At 43.0% G+C, this 26,311-nt stretch overlaps 1 protein-coding gene across 1 annotated transcript in view; it reads left to right on the forward strand.

Moving 5' to 3' along the window:
* Nucleotides 1-26,311, forward strand: part of CEP83 (centrosomal protein 83) — a 59,946-nt gene that overhangs the window by 5,327 nt on the left and 28,308 nt on the right. The window contains exons 3-7 of the mRNA XM_068276802.1: nucleotides 3,167-3,317; nucleotides 11,465-11,557; nucleotides 17,924-18,055; nucleotides 21,379-21,630; nucleotides 25,680-25,811. Coding sequence (XP_068132903.1) covers nucleotides 3,167-3,317; nucleotides 11,465-11,557; nucleotides 17,924-18,055; nucleotides 21,379-21,630; nucleotides 25,680-25,811 — 760 coding nt within the window. The remainder of the gene's footprint in view (nucleotides 1-3,166; nucleotides 3,318-11,464; nucleotides 11,558-17,923; nucleotides 18,056-21,378; nucleotides 21,631-25,679; nucleotides 25,812-26,311) is intronic.

Genomic DNA, 26,311 nt, shown 5'->3' on the forward strand with positions numbered 1-26,311 from the left:
GAAACCTCAGGTCCTGGTAATTTACACTTGAAGCGTTTAAACAAAAATTACTTCCTAACACTTCATTCTGCACAAAAGTACTTTTGGGGCAGCACACATCTATATACATGACTTTATTCCCTGTAGTTTAGAAGGGACCATGAGACTGAATAACAAAAGCCCCAACGACACTGAAAATTAGTGGCTAGGGTATGAATGACCTCTCAAAGCTAAAGCTGGCTATACATGGGACTTTTTTTTTTTTTGTTTTAACAGATTTGATCATTGATGCCAACATGGCCAGTCGATAATCTTCCAATCGGTTGTAAACAGTTTATTGATGGAAAGAGTTGCTGTGTTAATTTTTTTTTTTTTTTATGCAAGTACTGTTTGGAATGGTCAGGGGATTACAGCCCTGTAGTTTAATACTGTGGTAAGCAGAGCTAAGCTAGCGAAGCAGCAGTTCCACTGTTGGGTTTCAGCATAAATCTTGCAAGGTTGTACTTTAATTGACCATTGATCTGTTGTCTTATAAGAGCTTCCTTCTTTCCAAATTAAAAATTAAATTATGAGTTTGAATTAAAGATATATTAACAAGTCTATAAGGTAGCCTTTTCTGGTAAATCTGGTCTATCAAACCATGACTTGCTTGTTTCTGGTGTGATTCAGACACTACTGTAGCCAAATAGATCAGCATGGCTGCCGCCTGCCAGGCAACTGGAATTGCTTAAAGGAAAATCGATGTGTCAGCCTCCCTATTCTTTTCACTACAGTTGTTCTTTAAACAATGCTGTACATAGTCGGATCTTTTATAAGTACTACAAAACCTTTAATGTGAGCTCTGTAGCATTGGCTGTATTGCTGCTATGAAACCTTACTGTAATCTGCTTCTCGAAATATACATGGTTATACATATAATGTTTGTTTTTATAATCTTGTGAATTACGTTCTCTATTCATCTGAATTCTTTATCTCATTAATCTGCAGTTCAAATAAATTCAGAAAACTAAAGCCATGTATGCACGCTAGAGAGATCTCGGCTAAGGTAGCCCTTTTATGCAGCCTTGGCTGATAATCTAGCATGTGTCCAGGTGTCCCACAAAGTCCCTTAGTGATCCAGCATGTTTAGATCTCTAAATGATATTGACCATTGAGTGACAAACAGGAATATGCAGGGCCAGTTCTCATTAAGCAAAGTGAAACATTTGCAACATGCAGAGATTACAGGGGCAGCTTGTTTGTACTGTGTTTACACTAACCACATGCAGTCAGAGAAGGAGAAGTGAGAGGAGAGTGAGGTGAAGAGGTCATCATTAGGGAAAAGCAGCTTGCTATGCAGTGTGAGGAGGGGAGCTGCAGGAGAACAGCAGTGTTGCACTTGACTTGCACAGCAGAAGGGAGGAGTTGGCACTGCTGTCCTGACTGAGGAGGAATGGAGTGGCTGAGGGTGAGCAGTTTGTTTGTCACGACTCACAGCCAGCCAGTGTGCTATTATGCTGAGCTGCAGCATGTCATGAGAGAACATTAAATGAAGCAGGGTAAATTGTCGGGTGCTGTTTGATCATTCCAAATCAGAGGGGCGCAACCTCACAAGTTTGCCTCTAGAACCAGCACAGGGAATATGGTTTTCTTGCTTACACTACCCACCAGAACTTGCTGTGTTGTGCATTACTTGATTGTCCCTTCTGTATTGAACTGTACATGTAGCTCGGCTGTGGCTGAGTTATGTGCCTGAATAACGCTCATAATCTGAACTGATACCCTAATCATCAGTGCATGATTGTTTAGGGAGAGAATGTGTTTGTATTATTATTTAGTAATTATATAGCGCTTATATCTTCTGCAGCGCTTTTCAGCACACTGGCGTAAGGGATACCACCTAATAGGAAACCTCAGGTCCTGGTGATTTACACTTGAAGCGTTTAAACAAAAATTACTTCCTAACACTTCATTCTGCTCAAAAGTACTTTTGGGGCAGCACACATCTATGTACATGACTTTATTCCCTGTAGTTTAGAAGGGACCATGAGACTGAATAACAAAAGCCCCAACAACACTGAAAATTAGTGGCTAGGGTATGAATGACCTCTCAAAGCTAAAGCTGGCTATACATGGGACTTTTTTGTTTTGTTTTGACAGATTTGATCATTGATGCCAACATGGCCAGTCGATATTCTTCCAATCAGTTGTAAACAGTTTATTGATGGAAAGAGTTGCTGTGTTAAATTTTTTTTTTCATGCAAGTACTGTTTGGAATGGTGAGGGGATTACAGCCCTGTAGTTTAATGCTGTGGTAAGAAGAGCTAAGCTAGCGAAGCAGCAGTTCCACTGTCGGGTTTCAGCATAAATCTTGCAAGGTTGTACTTTAATTGACCATTGATCTGTTGTCTTATAAGTGCTTCCTTCTTTCCAAATTAGAAATTAAATTATGAGTTTGAATTAAGAAAAGATATATTAACAAGTCTATAAGGTAGCCTTTTCTGGTAAATCTGGTCTATCAAACCATGATTTGTCCCTTTTAGAATGCAAGTCCGAAGATGCACAAAAGTGTGATAGGTGAAATGTTCCTCTTACCTTTTATTGGTTTAGTATGTTTAAATAGTGCATCTAAAGTCAGACTGATTAAGAAGTGTGTAGTTATTCTGTATACTCTGTATAATATCTTAGGGCTCCAAGAAAATATCTGAGCCTCAGAGGTACAACTCATTTCAAGGTTCGTCCATTATATAGTTGATTGACCCTCCCCAGTGGATTTTCAGTCAAGACACAACCAATCGCTTGCCCAATCTGGCTACTATCAGCCTGCTAGCTTTATGCTTGAGATATCCCATCGTGCCCAGCTGAAAGGCTTTCTAGTAATCACTCAGCTTCCAGTATGAATGTGCCAGCATTTCCCACCTGGATGCTCAGTACAGGAGCTGCTGTGGGCATGGATGCATGTGGTGTTTTTACAATAATTCACACACACATAAGAGGCATTCTACACTGAGTATCTATCTGCATGAAAAGCCACCTCTGGGTACTTCCAAATTAGCATCAGTGTGTAGAGGATTTCCGCTATTTCTATTCTTAGCAAACGTTTACCAGTCATGTGGGTCTGAATAATGTAAAGCTTGCATAATTCATTATGGCTTTAATTTCCATGCATCCCGTTAAATACAACATACCATTATTCATCTTGTTGCAGGCTCCAGGCTGACTATATAAAGTCTCAAAGTGAATGTAAGCAATTTGCTGCTGAGGTTCGGAACGCTCATGACAAGTATAAACTCCTCCTGGAGGAACTGCGCGGAGACTTGTTAGAGAAAACACGTGAGATGGAAGAGCTAAAGCTGCAAGTAAGATCAGAAAGTGAAACGGCTGACTGGTGTGCCTCATGTGCATTGGGCTTTGTCTGTGTGCGCATCTTTCTCATTTCTGGAACTACAGTGGGATTTGTGTTCAGAGACACCTGCAGCCTCACAAGTCTTATGGGAGTGCTCAAATCTTGGAGAGCTCTGCGCTGCTGTCATAGCAACATCTGGCAGGGTCCATAGAGTATTATGTATTTACACCCTTGTTTGAAGGTAGTTTGAAGCAGCTGATTACTAGTCAGTAAATGTCAGTCTTTATTTTGTCAGTGCATCAATTGTTTTAAAGTTAACCACACAGTTACAGATTTTTAGTTTAGCTAGCTCTGATCGAATCTACCATAACTCTGCTCCAACATGTCCAATGGGGGGGCAGATTGGAAGTAAGGTTGCAATGGTATGAAATTCCACGGTGTGATAACCGTCAAAAAAAATACCACGGTATACAGTATTATACAATTATTTGGACCCCCTCCCCTACATTAAATAATGTGCCCCACCCTAGTGAGGGGTGCCCGACTCCCTCGGTAACTGTAAAAAAGCTCAACCTTCTGCAAAAGTCCTGGTGGCATTAGAGATAGGTGTAGCCAGTAATAGGTGGCCGCAGCATCGGTAGCCAGGGATAGGTGTAGCCAGTAATAGGTGGCCGCAGCATCGGTAGCCAGGGATAGGTGTAGCCAGTAGTAGGTGGCCGCAGCATAGGTAGGCAGGGATAGGTGTAGCCAGTAGTAGGTGGCCGCAGCATAGGTAGCCGGGGATAGGTGTAGCCAGTAGTAGGTGGCCACAGCATAGGTAGGCAGGGATAGGTGTAGCCAGTAGGAGGTGGCCACAGCATAGGTAGCCAGGGATAGGTGTAGCCAGTAGTAGGTGGCCACAGCATAGGTAGGCAGGGATAGGTGTAGCCAGTAGGAGGTGGCCACAGCATAGGTAGCCAGGGATAGGTGTAGCCAGTAGTAGGTGGCCACAGCATAGGTAGCCAGGGATAGGTGTAGCCTGTAGTAGGTGGCCACAGCATAGGTAGCCAGGGATAGATGTAGCCAGTAGTAGGTGGCCGCAGTATAGGTAGCGAGGGATAGGTGAGGCCAGTAGTAGGTGGCCGCAGTATAGGTAGCCAGGGATAGGTGTAGCCAGTAATCTGTGGCCGCAGTATAGGTAGCCAGGGATATGTGTAGCCAGTAATCGGTGGCCGCAGTATAGGTAGCCAGGGATAGGTGTAGCCAGTAATCGGTGGCCGCAGTATAGGTAGCCAGGGATAGGTGTAGCCAGTAATCGGTGGCCGCAGTATAGGTAGCGAGGGATAGGTGTAGCCAGTAATAAGTGGCCGCAGTATAGGTAGCCAGGGATGGGTGTAGCCAGTAATAGGTGGCCGCAGTATCGGTAGCCAGGGATAGGTGTAGCCAGTAATAAGTGGCCGCAGTATAGGTAGCCAGGGATAGGTGTAGCCAGTAATCGGTGGCCGCAGTATAGGTAGCCAGGGATAGGTGTAGCCAGTAATCGGTGGCCGCAGTATAGGTAGCGAGGGATAGGTGTAGCCAGTAATAAGTGGCCGCAGTATAGGTAGCCAGGGATGGGTGTAGCCAGTAATAGGTGGCCGCAGTATCGGTAGCCAGGGATAGGTGTAGCCAGTAATAAGTGGCCGCAGTATAGGTAGCCAGGGATAGGTGTAGGCAGTAATAGGTGGCACAGGTGGACAGGAAAGAGTGCCGGCAATGTAATACTGCCTAAAATGTGCCGAGCTTACCAGTCCTGTTTGCAGAGCTTGGAGCGGGCACTGAGTGGCAGCAGTATAACAGAGAATGGCAGTGGGATACCAGAGAACATTCAGCGCGCAATACCGAAGAGGCAGACTTCAAAGGCTGTATTTTGATTGGCCGCAATGGTCGTGACGGCGGGAGAAGAGCCCCATCTTTGAGCAAATCGCTGTGCACGCTATTCTAAGCATGCTGCATGTGCGCTCCAGCCCCTGGGGGGAGCAGTCTCTGTGTTCCAGGCCGCGTCATCATAAGATGCGCGTCACATCCGGCGCCTGCGCAGTGTGTCAGCAAGCCTTCCGCAACCAGGAAATCACTTTGAGAGCTTGCTTTTTCATGGAGGGAGACAGAGAAGGGTAATGCGAATTGGTGGTGGTGATAATGCGGAATGCAGCGGGAAAACCGGTATTTTGTAAATGTACATGGTATGATTTCCATGCACATTGAAACCGTGGTGTACCATCAAACTGGTATACCGCAGCAACCCTAACTGGGAGCAGCTGTAGATAGACAGCCTATAGCATTGCATTACATCACACAGTGCTATGCTGAGATCAGATCGATTTATTAACAGATTTCATGTTTATGTCTATTTAAAATCTATGCAGCATGTGGAAGGAATTGATCCTTCTCTGATCAGATTCATATCAGAGAGGGATCAATCTTTTTGCATCATTGGGTGGTAATCTACTAGTGCGTGGCTATCTTTATTCCCACTAGAGGTTGTTGGAAAAATCTGTTAAAGCCAATTGAAGCAATTTATTGGAAAATTAAAAAAAAAAAAAAACGTCATCCTTAAAGGGACTCCGAGCAGTGCAGAAACTATGAAAAGATGCATATCATTTTAAAGAGTAACTGTCAGGCTGCAAAAGCTAATTTAAACCTCTATTCTCCTGTGTTAAACAGTTTAGAAGGAAGCCAAAAAGGCAATACTGCAGTTAAAAATCTCTCTTACTTTAGATGTTTGCTGACAGCAAGGCTCCGTATCCCCAGGCTCCTAAGGAGGACGCAAGCCGAATAACAGATACTGCAAAGCATTCTGGGGCCCTCCCCTGGCTGCTAGTGAGGCTCAAGTTTCAACAGCATGTAACAGTCTAGCTCACAGCACTAATAAATCTCGGGCAGAGTACACTGCAGGAGTCCGCTATTGTTCCTAGCCACATGGCTAATTAATATTCACTGCACAGTAGTGTTATTCATTACCAGCGTTTGTGAGAGTGGAATCATCAGGAAGCAGGCAGGACATGACGACACATTTGGCTTCATAGGAGACAGACAAACATGGAACCTGCCATGAGCTGTCAGGAGCATCATTCTCTGCAAATACTATATAAAAATTATGTGAAGTACAAACATGGACAGTGAAATGCATATGTAATGTAAGTACAGCCAATCTTTAGCTACTGATATATGTGTTTATTTTCTCTGAGACCTTACACCTAACAGCTCCTCTTTAAAGCTCTCTTTCTCCTCTTTCCAATGATATATAAATTGTCGCCCTATGCCTTTTAGTTTTCGCTATTTTTGCGATTGAAATTGCCGCGGCCACAATTTCAATCGCGAAAATAAAGAAAACTAAAAGGCGTAGGGTGACGGTTTAGGTGTCGCCAGAAAAAGGAGAAAGAGAGCTTTAAAATGATATCCATCTTTCTATAGTTACTTGTATTACACAGGACGACACTTTCCCCAGTGTCAGCAGCTGCATTCAGCAGAACGGAGCTGTTGACTTTAGGAAAAAGTCGCCCTGTGTAATACAATATAACTATGGAAAGATGGATATCATTTTAAAGCTCTCTTTCTGGCGACACCTAAATCGTCGCCCTACGTCCATTTAGTTTTCTCTATTTTCGTGATTGAAATCGCGGCCGCGGCAATTTCAATCGCGAAAATAGCGAAAACTAAAAGGCGTAGTGCGGCGGTTTATATATCATTAGAAAGAGGAGAAAGAGAGCTTTAAAATGATATGCATCTTTCCATAGTTTCTGCACTGCTCGGAGTCCCTTTAACGCTTCCTGGCGTTCAATTTTCCCAAGATTTCTGTGCAAAAAGTGATACAATTTATTTTTAAAACTTTTTTTTTTCCTGTAACTTGCCAAAATGTGTCAAGCAAGGGTCTAGTATACAGTGCAGGAGAGTATTGATGTGTATGCACGTTTATACTGTTCACAGCATGTTTTTATGGACGGACATATCTGTCCATACCGCTAGGGAGGTTCCTTTTGACCACCTGTTTTCAGAAATGGCTCTCTTGGTATAGCCAGCTTTTTTTTTTTTTTTTTTTTTCTAACAGGGAATGAGATTTGCATATTTATTTTATTTGCATCTTAGATTTACCACAACAATAAAATATTTTTAATTAGAAAAGGATGAAATATTTCAAATAAGGCGTTCATTTTTGTGTGTTCCCAGCTGGTAATGTTTCCTGAACATAAGAGCATTGCTTTCTTGTTGCAGTTAACAAGTCTCTAGCATTACAAGTACTAATTAATGTCCCAGATGTAGCATGAGGCATATGGATTTCATATTTATTTATTTTTAAATAATACCAGTTACCTGGCTGTCCTGCTGACACACCTGAAACAAGCATGTGGTACTGTGTAGAGATGTCCCGAACGGTTCGCCGGCGAACGGTTCCAGGCGAACTTTGGTGGTTCGCGTTTGCCTGTTTAATTCGCCCTATAATGCGCTATTGAGCAAAACTTTGACCCTCTACATCACAGTCAGCAGGCACATTGTTGCCAATCAGACTGCTCTCACTGGTGGAGCCCCCCCCCCTTATACAAGCAAAGTCCTTGTGCCATTTGACTCACTAATCTGCCTACACTAATTAGTTAACGGAAAGCTGCTACCCACCCTCCTCCCCTTCTACCTATTCCCTCCTACTGGAGGGAGGAGGGTCTCATCTGCCAGGGAATTACAGTATTTCAAAAGCCAGCTTACATACCGTGGCTGGGAATTGAACCCAGGTCTCAGTGTATGGTAGGTAACTAACATATCCAATATACCACCAACACTACTAGATGAAACTAGCCTAGCATGTACCATTTATGCTCAATCCAAGAGAAAAATTAGATAAGACAAAACATTTATATCACGCTTTTCTCCTGGCAGACTCAAATTACCAGAGCTGCAGCATCTAGGGCACACTCTATAGGCAGTAGCAGTGTTAGGAAGACTTGCCTAAGGTCTCCTACTGAATAGGTGCTGGCTTACTGAACAGAGAGAGAGAGATGAATCTACCTGGCTATCTGGGGTTCTCTTTGGACAACTGTTGAACACAAAAGGCAAGGCCATGCCTGGCTACACATCCTTAAGCAGTGGCTGGATGGTGTAATGGTTAAGGGCTCTGCCTCTGACGCAGGAGACCAGGGTTCGAATCTCAGCACTGTCTGTTCAGTAAGCCAGCACCTATTCAGTAGGAGACCTTAGGCAAGTCTTCCTAACACTGCTACTGCCTATAGAGCGTGCCCTAGTGGCTGCAACTCTGGCGCTTTGAGTCCGCCAGGAGAAAAGCGCGATATAAATGTTATTTGTCTTGTCTAATTTTTTTCTTGACAACTGTTGAACACAAAAGACAAGGCCATGCCTGGCTACAAATCCTTAAGCAGTGGCTGGATGGTGTAATGGTTAAGGGCTCTGCCTCTGACACAGGAGACCAGAGTTCAATTCTCGGCTCTGTCTGTTCAGTAAGCCAGCACCTATTCAGTAGGAGACCTTAGGCAAGTCTTCCTGCTACTGCCTATAGAGCGTGCCCTAGTGGCTGCAGCTCTGGCGCTTTGAGTCCGCCAGGAGAAAAGCGCGATATAAATGTTATTTGTCTTGTCTAATTTTTCTCTTGACAACTGTTGAACACAAAAGGCAAGGCCATGCCTGGCTACATATCCTTAAGCAGTGGCTGGATGGTGTAATGGTTAAAGGGGAACTGAAGAGAGAGGTATATGGCGGCTGTCATGTTTATTTCCTTTTAGACAATACCAGTTGCCTGGCAGCCCTTCTGATCCTCTGCCTCTAATACTATTAGCCATAGCCCCTGAACAAGCATGCAGCAGATCAGGTGTTTCAGTGGTTCAGACTTATAAGTCTGATCTGACAAGACTAGCTGCATGCTTGTTTCTGGTTTTAATCAGATACTACTGCAGAGAAATAGACCAGCAGGGCTGCCAGGCAACTGGTATTGATTAAAAGGAAATAAACATGACAGCCTCCATATACCTCTCTCTTCAGTTCCCCTTTAAGGGCTCTGCCTCTGACACAGGAGACCAGAGTTAAAAACTCGGCTCTGTCTGTTCAGCAAGCCAGCACCTATTCAGTAGGAGACCTTAGGCAAGTCTTCCTAACACTGCTACTGCCTAAAGAGCGTGCCCTAGTGGCTGCAGCTCTGGCGCTTTGAGTCTGCCAGGAGAAAAGCACGATATAAATGTTATTTGTCTTGTCTAATTTTTCTCTTGGATTGAGCATAAATGGTACATGCTAGGCTAGTTTCAGCTAGTAGTGTTGGTATAATGGGTATGTTAGTTACCTACCATACACTGAGACCTGGCTTCAATTCCCAGCCACGGTATGTAAGCTGGCTTTTGAAATACTATAATTCCCTGGCAGATGAGACCCGAGGGAGGAGGGAATAGGTAGGAGGGTTGGAGGGAGGAGAGAGGTCCTCCAGGTATTAGAACCCTTGAAACATGTGTTCTATCATTTTTCTAGCCAGTAGAAATTTTTCTAAATTTTTAAGTTCGCCTCCCCGTTGAAGTCTATTGCGGTTCGCAAACTTTTTCGCGAACCGAACTTTCCGCGGAGGTTCGACATCACTAGTACTGTGGTCAGGCTTTATTTAGTCAGAGCACCTGATCTGCATACTCATTCTGGCACTGTGACTGAGGCTCCCTCACACCATTTGCGAAAATGCCCGCAAGGCACAGTGGAAAGACACAGTGTTGTTGTTGTTTTTTTGGTGCACCACACAATGCTCTGCTGTATGTTTTTTTTTTTTTTTGCGGACAGCACACGTCTGCCACTCATGACTGAATGGCAGCCATGTGCACTTCATAATGAAATGCACACTTTATAGTGGGAAGGGACCCTAAACATATTAGGAATGTTTAAAAGGAAATAAATGTGTCAGCCTCCAGATCCCTCTCACCAAAGGATCAATTTAGGCCTAGTACACACTTTTGTTACCCAAAGTAAAAATTACAGATTATTTCAGACAGCAGTTTGCAATGATTGCTATACAGACATGTTGTTATGGAAAGGGGTGGGTGTGGACATGCAAACAGCATCAGGTTGTGTGAATTTTCTTCGATGTTTCTGCAGTCTGGGACACATTTATAAATGAGAGATAAAAATGGCTCTGAGTAATCCTCTGCATGTCACAACCCTTGACAGATGAAATGTCAGTTTATTTATGATGGATCAGACTTTCCTTGTTACATGGTACTTTACCTGTGGCCACAGTTGATGACACAGCAGGTAGTAGTGCTATGTTGCTATCACACTGATCGCGATGTGGTTCAGGGCAGCATGTACCGACGCAGTAACGCACTATATGCAGTGCGTTAACAGGATATATACGTCTGCGTTTACATTAGAAGTGAAAATATACATAAGAGGAGTCCAGGCAATCCAGGAACTGCGTTTTATTGTTCCATCCCCATACACATCATCTGACCATTATGCCAACGATTGTTTCAGAGTTTCTCAGGGTCCCCTTTATCAAGGCACAGTACAGATGTTAACAACCACAGTGAAGTACATAACAGATATAAGAACCCTAGTGAGCATATAGACACTCCCCTAACCAAACTCAATCAGGTCCTGCCCTCATCTATCAGTCATAATCAATCAGAGGGCTGTTACCTCCGGTTTTTAAACCGAATGCAGTGTCTATGTTCATTTGGTTTGAAAACTGGAGTTAATGGACCTTTGATTGATTTTGGTTGGGGGTGTGTCTATATGCTCACCAGGGTTGGCATAACAATCAATCTTATAATGGTTGTATGTTGTGCATTGCAGTGAAACAATATAACACAGTTCCTGGATTGTGGGGTGTGGACTGTTCTTACTTACCAGATGGCTACTGGTCCTTCAACGCCACTAAATGCTATTGGTGTGCAAACCGTTGATCTATCTCCACTACACTACATTGGAAGTGAGGCAGACTTAAATGGTACTGTATGCCTCACTGTACACCTCACTGTACAGAACAGTGCCATCTTTCAGCAACATTGTGGTGGGATTGAAAAATAATCGCACCACAATGGATTTAACAGTGTGTAAGGAGCCTGAGTCCTGTCACTGCTGGCTACTGGATGAAAGCCCACTGGGCCTTGCTTATATAACTGAACTGTGCATCCTTCTTTACTGATACATTATGCCTTTATATTGTAGGTGATGACAACTCAGAAGCTGGAGCTATTAAAGATTCAAATACAGCAAGAGGTGGAAGCACCAATGCGGGAACATTGTGAGAAACTGGTTGAGGTAAGACTCCCTTATTCTTGGTTTTATGATTGCACAAGGACTTAATTGCCTGCCATGGAGTCTTTTTTTTGTCATATTTATTTCCATTTAAACAATACCAGTTGCCTGAGAGTCCTGCTCATCCTCTGTCTGATTCTGTACTTTCAACCATAGACCCTAAACAAGCATGCAGATCAAAGGTCTCTGACAAAAATCTGACAAGATTAGCTGCATGTTTGTTTAAAGAGATTCTGAAGTCTCTTTTTTTACCTTCTTTTGTTTAACTATCCTCTTCAGCTTTAATGACAGTAATGGCCCATACTCACGGGCTACAATTGTCGCCGCAACATGCGGCGCGCGCGTGTTGCGGCGACAGGTCGCCCGTGAGTATGCGGCGTTGCACGGGCGCGCACCCCGAACTGTCGCCCGTCGCTGTTGTCGCCAGGCGATTGGCGCGGTCAATCGCCTGGCGACAGTCGCCGCCGCAACTCCGCCGCAACTGTCACTAGTCCGCGTGAGTACGCGGACTAGCGACAGCAACATAATTGCAAATAGACGGCGCTTCCGGCGGGGGGAGGGACAACAGCGACAGCTTCCGCCGCATCAGTTGCCAGGTCCCTCCGCCGTGTGTATGCGGAGGGACCTATGTCGCGCACACGCTCACGTGTGCTAGCGACATGCCAAAAAGTTGCCCGTGCGTATGGGCCATTAAATCGCCGCATCCCTGCGGCCGAGGAGTGATTTATTATCAGAGATAAGCCCTGCAATGCTCCCGGGCTCTGCAGGGCTTCACTTCCTCGAAGAGGCTGAGCTTTACACTGTAGCTCTGCCTGTCCCCGCCCTTCTCAGTCTTCTTTCACTTAGAGGGGTGTGGAGGAGGCAGAGATTGATTGCGGAGAGGCAGAGCTACAGCTCAAAGCTCAGCCTCTCCAAGAAGAGAAGCCCTGTGTGTCAGGGCAGCATAATCTACGACCTGCAAAGTTGTAGAACTTTGCAGGTCAATTACTCTGTAATAAATCACTCCTCTGCCGCGGAGATGCAGCGATTTAACTCTGACATTAAAGCTGAAGAGGATAGTTAAACAAAAGAAGGTAAAAAAAGAGACTTCAGAGTCTCTTTAAAGTGTGTGATTCAGACTACTGATGCATGACTGCCCCGCAACTGGTATTCTTTTTTTTAAAGGAAACAAATATGGCAGCCTCCATCCCTCTCACTTCAGGTTTTCTTTTAAGTGAACTGAATATGTGTAGTCATTAGCTTTATTAACCAGCCTGGCGGTATGGACGAGCTGAGCTCGTCCATACCGCCGATACAAATAGTGGTAATGACAAGCTGAGCTCGTCATGCAGGAGCAGGGGCTTTCCACTGCGATCGACGGCGCGTCCGCTGCATCCCGCTGTCTGTGCTGGCTCTGCGGGCTGTGTGGTCTCCCCTCCCGGGCTCCCTGTATCTCTGTGCGGAGGATTTCCGGATTTCCAAGATGGTGATGCCCAGCTTCCTTCTGTGATGTGTATCATGCGCCCTCTGCTGGCCGGCGCATGAATTACAACATAAAGTGACTCATTACACAATTACAAAGTAACACCAATCATGATACACTGATTCAAAGCACAGAATAAAAAGGGTGGGCTGTTACTGATTCTTCCTCTTTCAGAGTCACTGGTGTCTCATTGCTAGTCTGCTTGTCAGCTACTTTTGGTGATTGCTGTGCTTTGAGTGATTTTCCTGCCTTTGCTTCATACAGTGTTGCAGTTTTGCTAGTCTTTCTAAAGACGCTGTGATTTCTGTGTGATTGCTTTTGCTGTTTTTTTTTTGTTTGTTTTTGTTTTTTTTTGCTGCTGACCCCGTGTCTTGTTTGGAGTCATGGCTTCGTCCTCCCGGCGGCGTCTATGTGACCAGGAGCTGATGGACGTCTTTGAGGATAGCGGCAGTGATGTCGAGTCTGTGGCGGAGGAATGTACCGACAGTGACGTTCCAGGGGATCTGTCATCAGAGACTGACACCACAAGTGACAGCGACATCGAGGAGCCAGTCGTTGTGCGCACATGGTGTGAGCTGGAGAGCCTGGACCAAGCTCCGCCACCCAGGTTCCCTTTCACTGGGGTACCTGGGCAGAAGCGCAACTGTGACCACAACCCGCTGGCCTACCTGGAGCTCTTCCTGACCGAGGATGTCATCCAGCAGATTGTAGAGGAGACCAACCACTACGCAGTGCAGCAGCAGGGTGCTCCTCTCAGCAGGTTGTCCAGGAGCAGGAGGTGGGAACCGGTCACCAGGTATGACATCTGTTTGTTCCTGGGCCTCATCTTCCTCCAGGGACTGGTCGGTAAGCCGCTGCAGGAGTGGTACTGGTCCACCAACCGGATGATTGCCACTCCGTTCTTTGGTTGTGTGATGCCGGAGTACCGCTTCAGCCTCATCATGAAGTTCTTGCACTTTGCCAACAACGAGGACTTCGATGAGGCCACCCATCCTGCACCCAACCTGAAGAAGATCTGGGACATCTACCAGATGATGGTAGGCAATTTCCGGGATGCCTACACACCAGATCGAGACGTCACCGTCGACGAAAGTCTCATGGCCTTCAAGGGGAGACTCAGCTGGGTGCAGTTTATCGCATCAAAAAGGGCCCGCTTTGGGATCAAGTCCTTCATGCTTTGTGAGGCCAAGTCCGGGTACATCTGGAACTCTATCATGTACACGGGCAAAAGCACGAAGTTTGGTCCCCTGTTCAGTGAGTATGGGTTGGCTACCTCCTGGAACAGTGCTTGTGGAATGCCTATGTCCTGTTCAAACAAAACAGTGAAAGGCCTGTTGCACCCCATGACTTCATTTGGCAGTTGTGCAAAAACATTTACCTGAAGCACCCCCCCACCGGAGTCCAGTAGAGTGGGGCGCAAAGCCTCATATGTTGTAAATCCGGAAAGACTGACTGGACACCACTTTCCTGAATATTTGCTCCCGACCGCACAAAAGCTTCACCCTACAAAAAGGTGTGCGGTCTGCTGCGCCAAAAAAAGGCCCTGAAGGTAAAAAAGTGCGCAAGGAGACACGCACTTATTGTCCGGACTGTGACGTTGCACTTTGTGCTATACCTTGTTTCAAAATCTATCATACGAAGGAGGTATTTTGAAATATACCATGCATTTGTATTTCTGCCTCCATTTATTTCTGCCTTTATTTTCAGCATATTACTGCATTTATTTATTTGTATTACTTATTATTTATTACTGCATTGATTTAAAGCTATTTCTGTTTGTCATTAATTAATTTTATTTTATTTTTGACAAGAATTTGTGTTTGATGCTTTTATTATACTCATATTGTATACTAAACGCTTGCTTGACTCATTTTGGTAAGTTACAGGAAAAAGGTTATGAAAATTAATTGTACCAATTTGGGCACGGAAATCCTGGGGAAATAGAACGCCAGGGTGGTTAACTTATAAGCAACTCACAGTCTGTGGCTATAATGCAGATTCATTGCTTTCATTAGTGTTTGAGTTACACACCTGTAACAAGCATACAGCAAGTGGATTGAGAATGAAGGCAGAACACCTGCTCTGCACCCCGTTCAGATCAATCATTTACAAAATATGTAAGGTCAGAGAATATCCATCATGAGAAAAGTTATAGGTATTACCTACCTACACCTACCTACAGGTAAGTCACAGCTACCAGAAGATCAGGAAGTTGTGGCCTGTTCACCTTCCTTCTGTTAGACGCAGATAAGCATCTTCCAACCATTTATACCCATACCATGATCACTAATGGCAGTGTTTCTGCCATCACCCTGTGTTATGGCATCATTCATATGTAGTACATTTTTTACTTCGATCCTCTGATAACTGTTATTTAGGCAGGGGCTACCCTTAACATTCCCATAGGTTTTGGGGGAATCAGAGTTCAATATTCCTTTTAAGCCCCTCTCCAGACTATTTCTTTACTCTGGTCCCTCCCTCTCCCACTACTGTACTTATTATAATTTATATTGATAATTTAAAGGGTTAATTTTGTTTTTTTTAGTGAAGGGCATGCTGTCCTTTGCAGATCACAAGGAGCTTGCTGTCTATGCCATTAATGCCTACAGTAGATGTGTTAAGTGGCAGCTTAGCCATACTTCCCTTCCCAGGAGGCACAGTAATGATCATGTGATTGCCACTGTTTCCAGCTAAGTTACTTCAGGCATTATACCACTGTTAAGGAGCCCATTAAAGGTACCATTTATAGCGAATGATCATATTTTTGATAAGACCAGTCAGACTAATTCAGACTAAGATCAATCCACACCACTAAAGAATCCAACTACCAAATCTCACCAGAAAAAGTCCACCAAGCGGAACAATCTTTTTATATTATTGTTTGTTGTGTTTATAAAGCGCCAACATATTACGCAGCGCTGGACAATAAATACGTACAATGATACAAAGAATGACAGACGTAACAAGCAAGAAGTTTTGAATCAGGATAATACCATTTATTGGCCAGTAAATGGTATCATCCTGATCCAAAACTTTTTGCTTTTACTTACTGCTAACACACTACAATACTTTACTGCTACTACTAGACGTCACAAGGTTATACAACATAAAACAAAGCTATACAAGGCAAATGAGGTATAAGATATGTGATCATGTGATTTGGGGCTAGTTAGGTAAGTTCAGTTATTCAAGTACAAGGCAGTCAAATGCAAGGACCACAATGATGGGGCAGACGATCATGTGAAATACACTAGGGAAGGGAGGACCCTGCTAAAGGCTCACAATAATGCCAGACTGATTGGACCCATCAGCTTCTCTGTTTTCCTGCAATATGATCTGGATAATCTGATCGAAAAGTCAATCATTCACTAAAAATTGTACTGTTAATGTTGATGTTACTACTTGAAAGTAGATGTTTTGTCCTTTTATAAGCTAAGGGAGATTTCCAGCATGATGAGTCACCCACCATCATATATGTTCGGAATTCCAGCACTAGTATCTCCTGTTTAGTTCCCAGCTCCTCCTCAAGTAAAGGCTGTGAATGAGGATGGCTATCAGTCAGCCTGTTAAATGTGCTAAAATGTATTAGCTTGCAGAGTATGCAGCAGGAGCGACATGCCCTTGGCTTCTTATTAGGCCAGGAGGGAAGACCAAAGTCTTTAATGTCTGTGATTCTACATATGGTGGGTAACAGTTTTGATATCTGTCTAACCCTGTGGGGATTTGACTGGTGTGTTAAATGCTTGATTGGCTACACTGAATAGAATAGACACAGTTGTGTCTGCAAAAAATATACATTAAACAGCTGTAGACACATTACAACTACTGTAGTTTCCAACTAAGCAAAGTGAGAGATCATAAGAGAAAATTCTTTTTCAAGTGATCTTTAAATGCAGATTATAAACAATGGTGAAAGTTACTTTAAAATAAATTGCAAAGAGTGAAATAACTTTTGGCTGTTTTACTTAATGCATCATGGAGTGCTCCTGTAATGTGTAACCTTCTCACAGTCCTTAGTGTACTTTGTGATCATGTGCAGAACAGCAGTGTGCTGTGGCTGTGCCCTTGGATGAGACTTGCCAAGCTTGCATACAAGTACTCTGATAGAGTGTACAAAGGGCATGCATAAGCATGTACCCGGAGAAACAAACGAATGAAGTGGGCCCATTTGGAAGGAGGAAGATGACTGCAGCTTGGGGAAGCTCTGGGTAGCTGCGCTAATAGTTGGGTTTACCCAGAGTTTGAAAGAGGGGATGTACACGGTCATCAAATAAAGTAAAGGTGGGTGGAAGGATAGCTCCCAGTGGGGTACATTCACTAAAATGGTGTTTTTAACATGTGCAGACAGTACTACCTTTAGCATGCGGTAATCCCCGTCTGACACCGGGCCAAGCAGGAAGTGACACCCACTACCTGTTGGACAAACGATAATGTGCGCAGAAGTGTATTGCTAAAATACGTTTCCACGCATGCATGACGCAAAAAAACTGCAGCGTTTTTTTTCCCATTCATGCGCATTGCCATAGACATACATGACTTCCAGTCTGACGCAGATCGCCGCAGGAGCCACATGGTAACATAGGTATGGGTGCGCGTTAGGGCACTTTTGGCACAGTGCACGCAACGTGGGTAGTATGTACTAACCCGTAGAATAACTTTAGGCTGTGGTAAATTTACCGCACCCCACTGCCCCAGGGTGAAAAATGTCTCCATCTTTGCATGAAAATGTAGGTTTTAATTAACAATAAAAAAAAGAAATTCGTACAATGTAAAAGAAAAAAAACCATAAGTTAAAACCTTAGATTGCATCTACATTTTAAGATGATATGAATTATACTGTATGTCTTTTTTCAATACAATTTGCCTTCTTCATACTCACCTGCTCAGTAATGTTTTAATTTTGACAGGATGCTGAAAAATATCGAGGAGAGTACAACAAACTCCGCTATGAAGCTAGTATTCTTACAGCTCAGCTTCAGCAACAAAAGGAAGAGCAGATTCGTATTTTGGATGAACAAAGGATCAAATATGCAGCTGAGGTACATACCGCAGGTCCTTGTACTCCTAACCCTTAAAAAAATCAATTACCTGGACTGTGTTTTACAGTAATAAGGCAATATGCAATGCTTCGCCTTAGTGCTGCCTCAATCCCCTAAACACTTGGGTCCTTATTCAATTAACCTTTTCCCCCAAGTTTTCTCCTAGGTGATTGTCACAGGGCCCCTAGTGGCCGGACCGCAAAATGCCTTCCAATCTGTTTCAGCACACAGACCATGCAAACTGTGGTCGCAATCGGTGCGCAGAAACCGCTGGAATTTTGGCAGCAGACCAACTAGAAGGGAGCCTGTGAGTTACGGTAATACAAATTACACACTATTTCAGGGTATAACTGCCACCACCTCTGTTACCATGGGACAGAGGAGCCCACTGACTGGCTGATTCTAGACCTGCAAATAAAACGGTTAAACGCACTCTATTCTGTCTAGCTAGCAACAATAGTAGCAACTCTTCAGAAACCAGGGTCCAGTTTGTGCGGCTAAATAATAGGGTAGCTGAACGAATAGATGACGGTAGCGTCGTTTATTACAAATGCAACATAAATAATTAATATATACAGAAAATCGTTAAAATCAACAATTATAGAGACGAATAGAACAGTATAAAAAATAAAAGGGAAGAAAACGGATACTTAAAGTTCGTGGAAATATGTCCTTCTGGGAAAACTTGTAAAGTTCCTCTGTTTCAGTTCAAGAGCAAAGTTCAGACAAGATGGCCGCTAACCACATGGTCCTCTGGCTAGCAGCATGCTCTCGTGCAGATGGAATTTGGAGGACTAAAGTCTGCCTGCTGCCAATGTGCTTTTGATGAAGCTGGTTCGGGGGTGTGGCAATGCCTGCCCCCTCTGACTTACAAACCAATCACAGTTCAAGTCCTTGGAGAGAGATTTAGGTTCAAACTTACAAAACGCTGTAACTCAAAACCGACAAATGCCACATTTGCGCTGATAACAGATTAATATTCCTCAGATTATGACAATACCTAGGACGTCAAACTTTGGTGCTGTCGCATGCCTAGTTACGAAATAGCGGAATACCTCGGGTTCTGGGTATGTCAGAGGCCTCAATTTAATATCAAAATATTCACCAGATCCGGACCAGCAGAATGAGATAACTTTCACATCTCTCCTATGAATGGTATTCCCCTAACATACTAAAAATCATAAACTCCATGTACTTCGAAACTGGCTCCCTGGCTCCGGCAAGTCTGAGGCCTGGCTGGGGGAGCTTCCTCCTGAATGAAAGGACTTTTGGTGTGTTAATTAACATCTGAGTGAGATCAGCTGGGACAAACTCTGACACCTCTGCTAAGGCCCAGATCCCAGTCATATGGTAATTAACAAGTCACTGGCCAGGAAGGGGCTCTTTGATAAAGTTAAAAAAAGAAAATGTCATTTTCTGATCGCTGCAAAGACTGAGCAAATCTAACCAGGAAGCGATCAGAAAATTGACTGCGCGAATCCTGCCGATTCGCCTGCGTTTCTCACGGCTGTTCCGTGACAGTGATATTTTCAAACCCTATCAATAAAATGCCCTTCAGAGCAAACCTGAAGTGAAAATAAACTTATGATATAATGAATTGTATGTGTAGTACAGCTAAGAAATAGAACATCAGTATCAAAGAAAAGAGTCTCATACTGTTTTCCAGTAAAGGAAGAGTTAAAAAAAAAAAACTTCAGTTCTTATCTATGCAAAAGAGCTTCTCTGAACTCTTATGACCCACTGGGTTCGAATAAAAAAACACATATATCCAGGCACATCGCCTCTAGTTAGGACATTAAATAAGTTATTAAGGAAAGGGAGGTGCACCTCCCTTTCCTTAATAACTTATTTAATGTCCTAACTAGAAGCGATGTGCCTGAATATGTGGTTTTTTTCTTGTTACTGACCCACTGTGGCCAGGGTTTTTATTCAGTGCACTCCCTCTTTCCCGTTTGTGATTTTTGTCAGCATGCACACAGCTTATGCTGGTGTATGTGCATGGTGTGCACGGATACATTACGTTAGCTCCCTTGTGCGATTGGTATGATGCACTATCTGTCCCAGGAGAGGACGTCAGGATGTGTGCTCCTAATCCATTGATAGGTTTGATGCAATGAATGTGTTTGCATGTTTGCACTGTGCATGTTACAAGGCCAGAGTTAGGACACCTACGTTTACCTGAGTACTTCTGCGCAGTATAGGTGGCTAAGCAAAAGAATGCATTCTTCTGTGAACTAAGACCCCGGCTTTTAACTTAGCTGTAGGGATAACAGTTGTGCCTGGATGAGTGAATCTGTGATTGCATTTGTTTGAACATTTGCATGCGAGTGTGCGAAGGGTTACTGATTTTTGGGTTCATATACAGTCCTGTTTTCTGAAGCAAATAAACAGTGAGAGAGAGCTTGAGATGGTTGTTACTGGAGAAAAGTTCAAAGGGTAATAATTTCGCTTTGTTTAGTTTAAAAGACGGAGTATCCTTTTAAATCTGCAACTGTGATAGAATGATGTAATGTTATAAATAAAGCTATGTAACTGAAAATAAAAATATGAGACTCTTTTCTTTGCTACTAATGTTCTATTCCTTATCCATACTACACATGCAGTTCCTAATATCCTAAGGTTTGGTGTTTGTGCGAGCAAGAATATGCGCAGAACAAATCTGGCAGTACCGTTTTTTTTAACATTTTGGTAAACTTTCAGAGTGCTGAAAAGTTATTTTTACGCAGGAGATGAAAAATTATCTCCCAAGAGAAAAGTTAGGAGAAAACTTGAATTTTAATAAGGTGAGCAAAGGCCAATGTGCAGAAGTCTAAGTGCATGATTTCATATACCGTACCTAGCCAGCAATCACTCTAATCAGGAAAATATTTACAATTATATTTAAAATAAATCTTGCATGCTGTAAATACATTGGTGCAGTTACTTTGCATTCTAGCAAGAGTGTTGCACCATTGTCGATGGCTGGGATTCAATTAGTGAACCCGGACCACGCATGTGATTGGCCGTTTTTTTTCCCTATTATATATGTGTGTATACCATTTTATGCATTTCTACAGCGATTGGATGAATCGCCTGTTCTATGTTTTGATATAAGTACAGTCTAGAATTGTAGTTCAATTTACAAATATATGTATCACTTTTTATCACTGTGATTATTTTGTGCCATCTAGTGGTAGTCAGTGAGCTCAGCTGTATCTCCTGATGTCAGTCTTCCCACTATTATCCATGCTCATATTAATACTGATTAGAATGCATAGTAAATGTTTGGGTATGTGAGAGCGTGTAATAACCATCTGGCTTTGTATGTTTAATCATGGATGCAGATATCGCAGCTGGAAAAAGATAAAGAAGAGCTTCATAATCAGATAATAAGCATTGATCCCACAAGAGACAGCAAACGTGTGGAGGCTCTCTTAGGGGAAAAAGTCCAGTTATGTCAAATTATAAAAGATTTGAGGGCTGAGGTGACGGAGCTTCGGGCGTCAAGAGACCATTATGGCTCACAAGCAGAAAATGTGCAGAGATCGCAGATGCAGCAGCTGGCAGAGACCCAGGCAACCATTCGCTCTCTAGAGGTAATTATACAGTCACTGAAATAAAGGGCCAACTGTAGTATGTAGTTTAGTACTGTATTGTAGTTCTATTTAAACTTTTGTTTTAAAGGGCCACTGTCGCGAAAATCTCAAAATGTAAAATATATGTAAACACATATACACACAGGGGAACTGTAGTGAAAATAACGTCATGAATAAAATTGCTTATTTTTTTTTACAATATTTATTTATAAGTTATTAAGTCAGTGTTTGCCGTTTTCCAGTTATGTGATCTCTGCGGAATGTTTGTTTACTAAAGCTGGAAGAAAATATACCTGGTCTCTCTCTGGACTGCTCAGAGGGTAGGGGGGACGATTCCACATAGATAAACAGCCTAGGCTAAGCATCACTAGAAGGGCGGGGCTATATACCAATATACAGCAATATAAGATGTAGGACGTGTTTCTGATGCTGAAACCTGGAAAATGACTATAAAAGTGGGTATCCTGAATAATTTACCACATTCTACTGTCACTACAGTGCCTCTTCAAGTTTTCTTTGATATTTCAATATTTTTGTTAGAAACATACTATTATGTACTGTATTCCTGGGATCCAGCCTTGTATGTGAGAATAAAACTGATAGCTAATTGTTCTTTACCAGTAAGTGGTAAATCTCACACTGTATATGGATGGAGACACTGAAAGGTCATACTTCAGCTAAACAAATGGCAATTTCCGCGCTCTCCCTCCAGCAAATCTTTCCAAACAATCCATAAAGTTGATTAAGACCCCTAACGAGTACAGACTTACCAGATCCAAAGGTCTAACGACCAGGACTCATATTCGGGTTGTGGGCCCCCTCGTCGCCTCTCTGGCAGTGTGGATGTCGTTCCTGTCTCTCTCCGTCTGGCGTAGATTTCCTCCGTTTCAAGCAGATTCTTAGACTTTCTGATTCGGACTCAGCTTTGTGGAAAAAATCGAAGAGTACCCGCCTCTAATAGTGCATTACTTTTTTATTAAAAAGTCTCTAAAAGCAAGTCTTAAAGTCTTTAAGTGGGGCTGTCCTGCACCCAGTTGCATGTGTTTGTATTTACTTTTTGTGAGCGCTATCCTACCAATTTTGTCATACTTCAGCTATGATGAAGGGCATGGAAGAAACAAAGAGTGTCTAATTACAATTAGTTGGCTACTCTGTGTAGATCCACCCATAGATATAAGAAAGTGGTGGGAGCTGTTGGCCTGATTTGATGACTGCTAGGCGACATGTGGACACAAGGTATTCTTCAACTCAGATGATTGTGATCATCTCTGGTGCACTTCTGTTATCTGTAAGGATGTCACACAACATCATTTTACAGTCTTCTGTACCAACCACCACATAATAGAATGACCACTATTTAGTACCTACTACTCCTCCACCATTTCCCCTTCCCCATTACCTCCAAATAGAGCACAACTTGAGAGATAAGATGTAAATTAAAAAATAAATACAAAAACAATGGGAGTGTACAGGAAATGGATCAAGATTAGCCAAATGGTACTCTCAAAATTAGCTTGACAACCAACCAGTAAGGCATGTGGGGAAGTCCTGTCTCCACTCAGGTTAGACAGACTCTTTTGAGTTGTGGTCACTCTCTTCACTAAAACAATGGCCACCAGGGCAGGTGCATGCAGTTGCAGGCCTCCCTCCAAGGAAGGGTAGACAATATAAACAGTGGGAAAGAGGAACCCAGAATAAAATTGTGTTTAAAAGTAATAAATGGTGAAAAGGGACGTGGTTTACCTAAGGGATGACACAGAATTAATAAAAAAATTGACAACAGCCAAGACACTCAATGCTTGGCTGTTTACACGGCATGTACTTAAAATTAACCTGAAGAAGTGGGTTTTATGTCTCCATGAAATGCATTACCAGAGTGCAAATAAAAATTGGCAATTTTTTTAGTTCTATGTCATCCCTGAGGTAAGCCACCTCCCTTTTCTCCTTGTATTTCTTTTAACACCGATTTATTATAACCTGAGTACCTCTTTCCCGCTGTTTATATTTCCAAATAAGCAAAAGTAACAAATTTTATTAAATACACATCATGTACAGCCCATTAAACAACCCTTATCCCCCCTTAAAAACACGGCCGTGTTTCCTAGTCAGCTGACCTCACACTCTTCCACCCGTGACACGGACGTGACCAAAGGCTGACTCTGCACACCGTACAGCGGCGCACGCTGAACGCCTAGTGAACTACCCTGCCGTGAGTTTTACTGTGGAGAGCGCTGAGAGACCGGATGATCCGGGAACTGTGGACTTATGTTGAAAGTTCAGGATGAAATCAACATCATCTGAGGGGTGAGAGCCCGACCGGGCAATGCTACATTCGGCTTATGGCTTCACTAATACGCATGGCTTTGCATCTGCATGACAACAAGCTGTGACATAGCAAAGGCGTTGATGTTTAAGGCTGCGGTTGAAGCGCAGGGAAAATGCTGAGCATGAGATGTGGATTGCCTGTTATCTAGGTCCAAAAGCTGAAAACCCCCCATCTAGATCCTGTGTTGATTGGTGGCAACAGTGAGTATTCAATTGATAGGCTGCCATGGAAGCGACACTTTTGTGATGCCACTGTTATATCTTGGACAGCTCATAGGTGCCACGGTGAAACACTGGTTGCTCTATACCATAGACAATTTTGTCGTTGAACCCTTGGCTTAAAAGGGAAGTACTCTAATTGTTATTCAAAGCGGCATGTCTCACCCAATATAAATCTCCATTATCAACATACAGAGGATTGCATCCGTTGGAGTTTGAGCATAAAGGGGAGGCCTTCCCAATTGCTCATACCCTCATGTTGTTGTGTGAGTTTTGTGGGTGGAAGAGTGTGAGGTCAGCTGACTAGGAAACACGGCCGTGTTTTTAAGGGGGGATAAGGGTTGTTTAATGGGCTGTACATGATGTGTATTTAATAAAATTTGTTACTTTTGCAGACATCCTCTGAATGATTTTTTGCTCTTTAGGGCCTTTGTCAGAGGTTGGCTCCCCTCCAGTGAGGGTATAGTAGGTTTACCTAGACCCAAGCGCACCCCAGGAAATTTCTTTGTATATTTCCAAATAAAGCAGAATAGGCTGCTCAGCTGTAGCCAAGCAGAGTGTTGGTTCAGCAATCAATCTTAAGAAAGTCACCTGGAACGATAAGCATTGATCATTCCAGGGGACGTTTTTTAGATTGATTGCTGTACCAACACTGGCTACAGCTCAGCGGACTGTTCAGTTTTAGCTGAGCATCTGTAAAGGCCTTTGGGCCCCATCACACAATTTATGAAGAGCCTGAATTAAATTACTGCTATGCAGTTCTTATTTCCTGTGATTTTTGCTGTTGCTTTTTTAAAGTGAATGATAGCCAGCAACATATGTCTCTATTAACAGAAGACTGAAGCCAAATCACCCGTCAGCCTTCACTTCCTATAGAAAAACATTTGAGCAGAAAATCACTGAGAACAAGCAATTTATAGCACTGATTTACCTGTGACTCTTTGACATTTCTAATACTGCCTTATTTCAGAAGGAAACAATGTTTACATGTAGTTTTCTAAAGCCCGGTACAGTCATTAGATAATTCATAGACTGGGCAACTGGCTGAAATCTGCACAGGTGTATCCTCTCCGGTGTAGACAGCTCAGCACAGGGAAGCAGCAGATGGTCACATTTCGTTTTGTTTGGACAACTGCCATAGTGTTCTGCCTCAATGAGAGTCCTTATGCTTCTATCATCCCTTCGCTCACCACTAATAAAGTTCATGCCTCTCAGTGGAGTCCAACATATTTGTATTGATCTCTTAGTGTAGGCATTAAGATTAGAGCTTAATTTTGCTGGACTGGACAATTACTAGAGAGGTTAATAGTAGGTATGTAAAAGTATTGCTAAAGTCTGCAGCCGGTTAGATTACCAAATATATGCATGTGTGTATTTTTTGTATACTTCTTACATTTGTATGTTTGCATATGGTGCACATTTAGGACCGTTTGATGTGTTTGCTTCATAGCGTTTGTCTGCTCTATGTATTTGTGAGGTTATAGTAAAGTTGTTTATCTTCGTAGGCAGAAAAGCAATCTTTGAAACTACGTCTGGAACGACTGGAGAATGAGCTTCAGACGACAACAGAGCAGAACGAGATTTTGAATAAGAAGTTACTGGAGGCGGACAGAAAAGTTCATACGCTTAGTAGCAAAGTGAGTAATGTACAAATTCCATGCAAAATAATGCTTACCTGGTATTTTATTAAATAGTGTACAAAACAGTTGTAAGTACAGCATATTGAGATGTTTTAAAGTGATGCTTGCACTTTCTCTGCCCATTGATGCTGTCATTAAAGAGAAACTCAGACCAAAAATTTAACTTTATATCAATCAGTAGCTGACAGCCCCTTTTACATGAGAAATCTATTCCTTTTCACAAACAGACCATCAGGGGGCGCTGTATGACTGATATTGTGGTGAAACCCCTCCCACAAGAAACCCCCTCCCACAAGAAAAGTACGTACTTATTTTGGCAGTTTCCTGTCTGTGAGGCACGGGTCACGCTTACCGGCTTTCGTACGCGTTTTCTGCACAGAAAAACTGACTTCAACTGAGAACTCATGTTAATCAATAAGCAAGGTCACACTTTAATGCAGATTCCGCATGCAGAAAAAAAAACTGACATCTTGTGCAATTTGTCAGTTTTCTCTATA

This window comes from Hyperolius riggenbachi, chromosome 3 (genome assembly GCF_040937935.1).
Source record: "Hyperolius riggenbachi isolate aHypRig1 chromosome 3, aHypRig1.pri, whole genome shotgun sequence".
In the NCBI taxonomy this organism is placed as follows: domain Eukaryota; kingdom Metazoa; phylum Chordata; class Amphibia; order Anura; family Hyperoliidae; genus Hyperolius; species Hyperolius riggenbachi.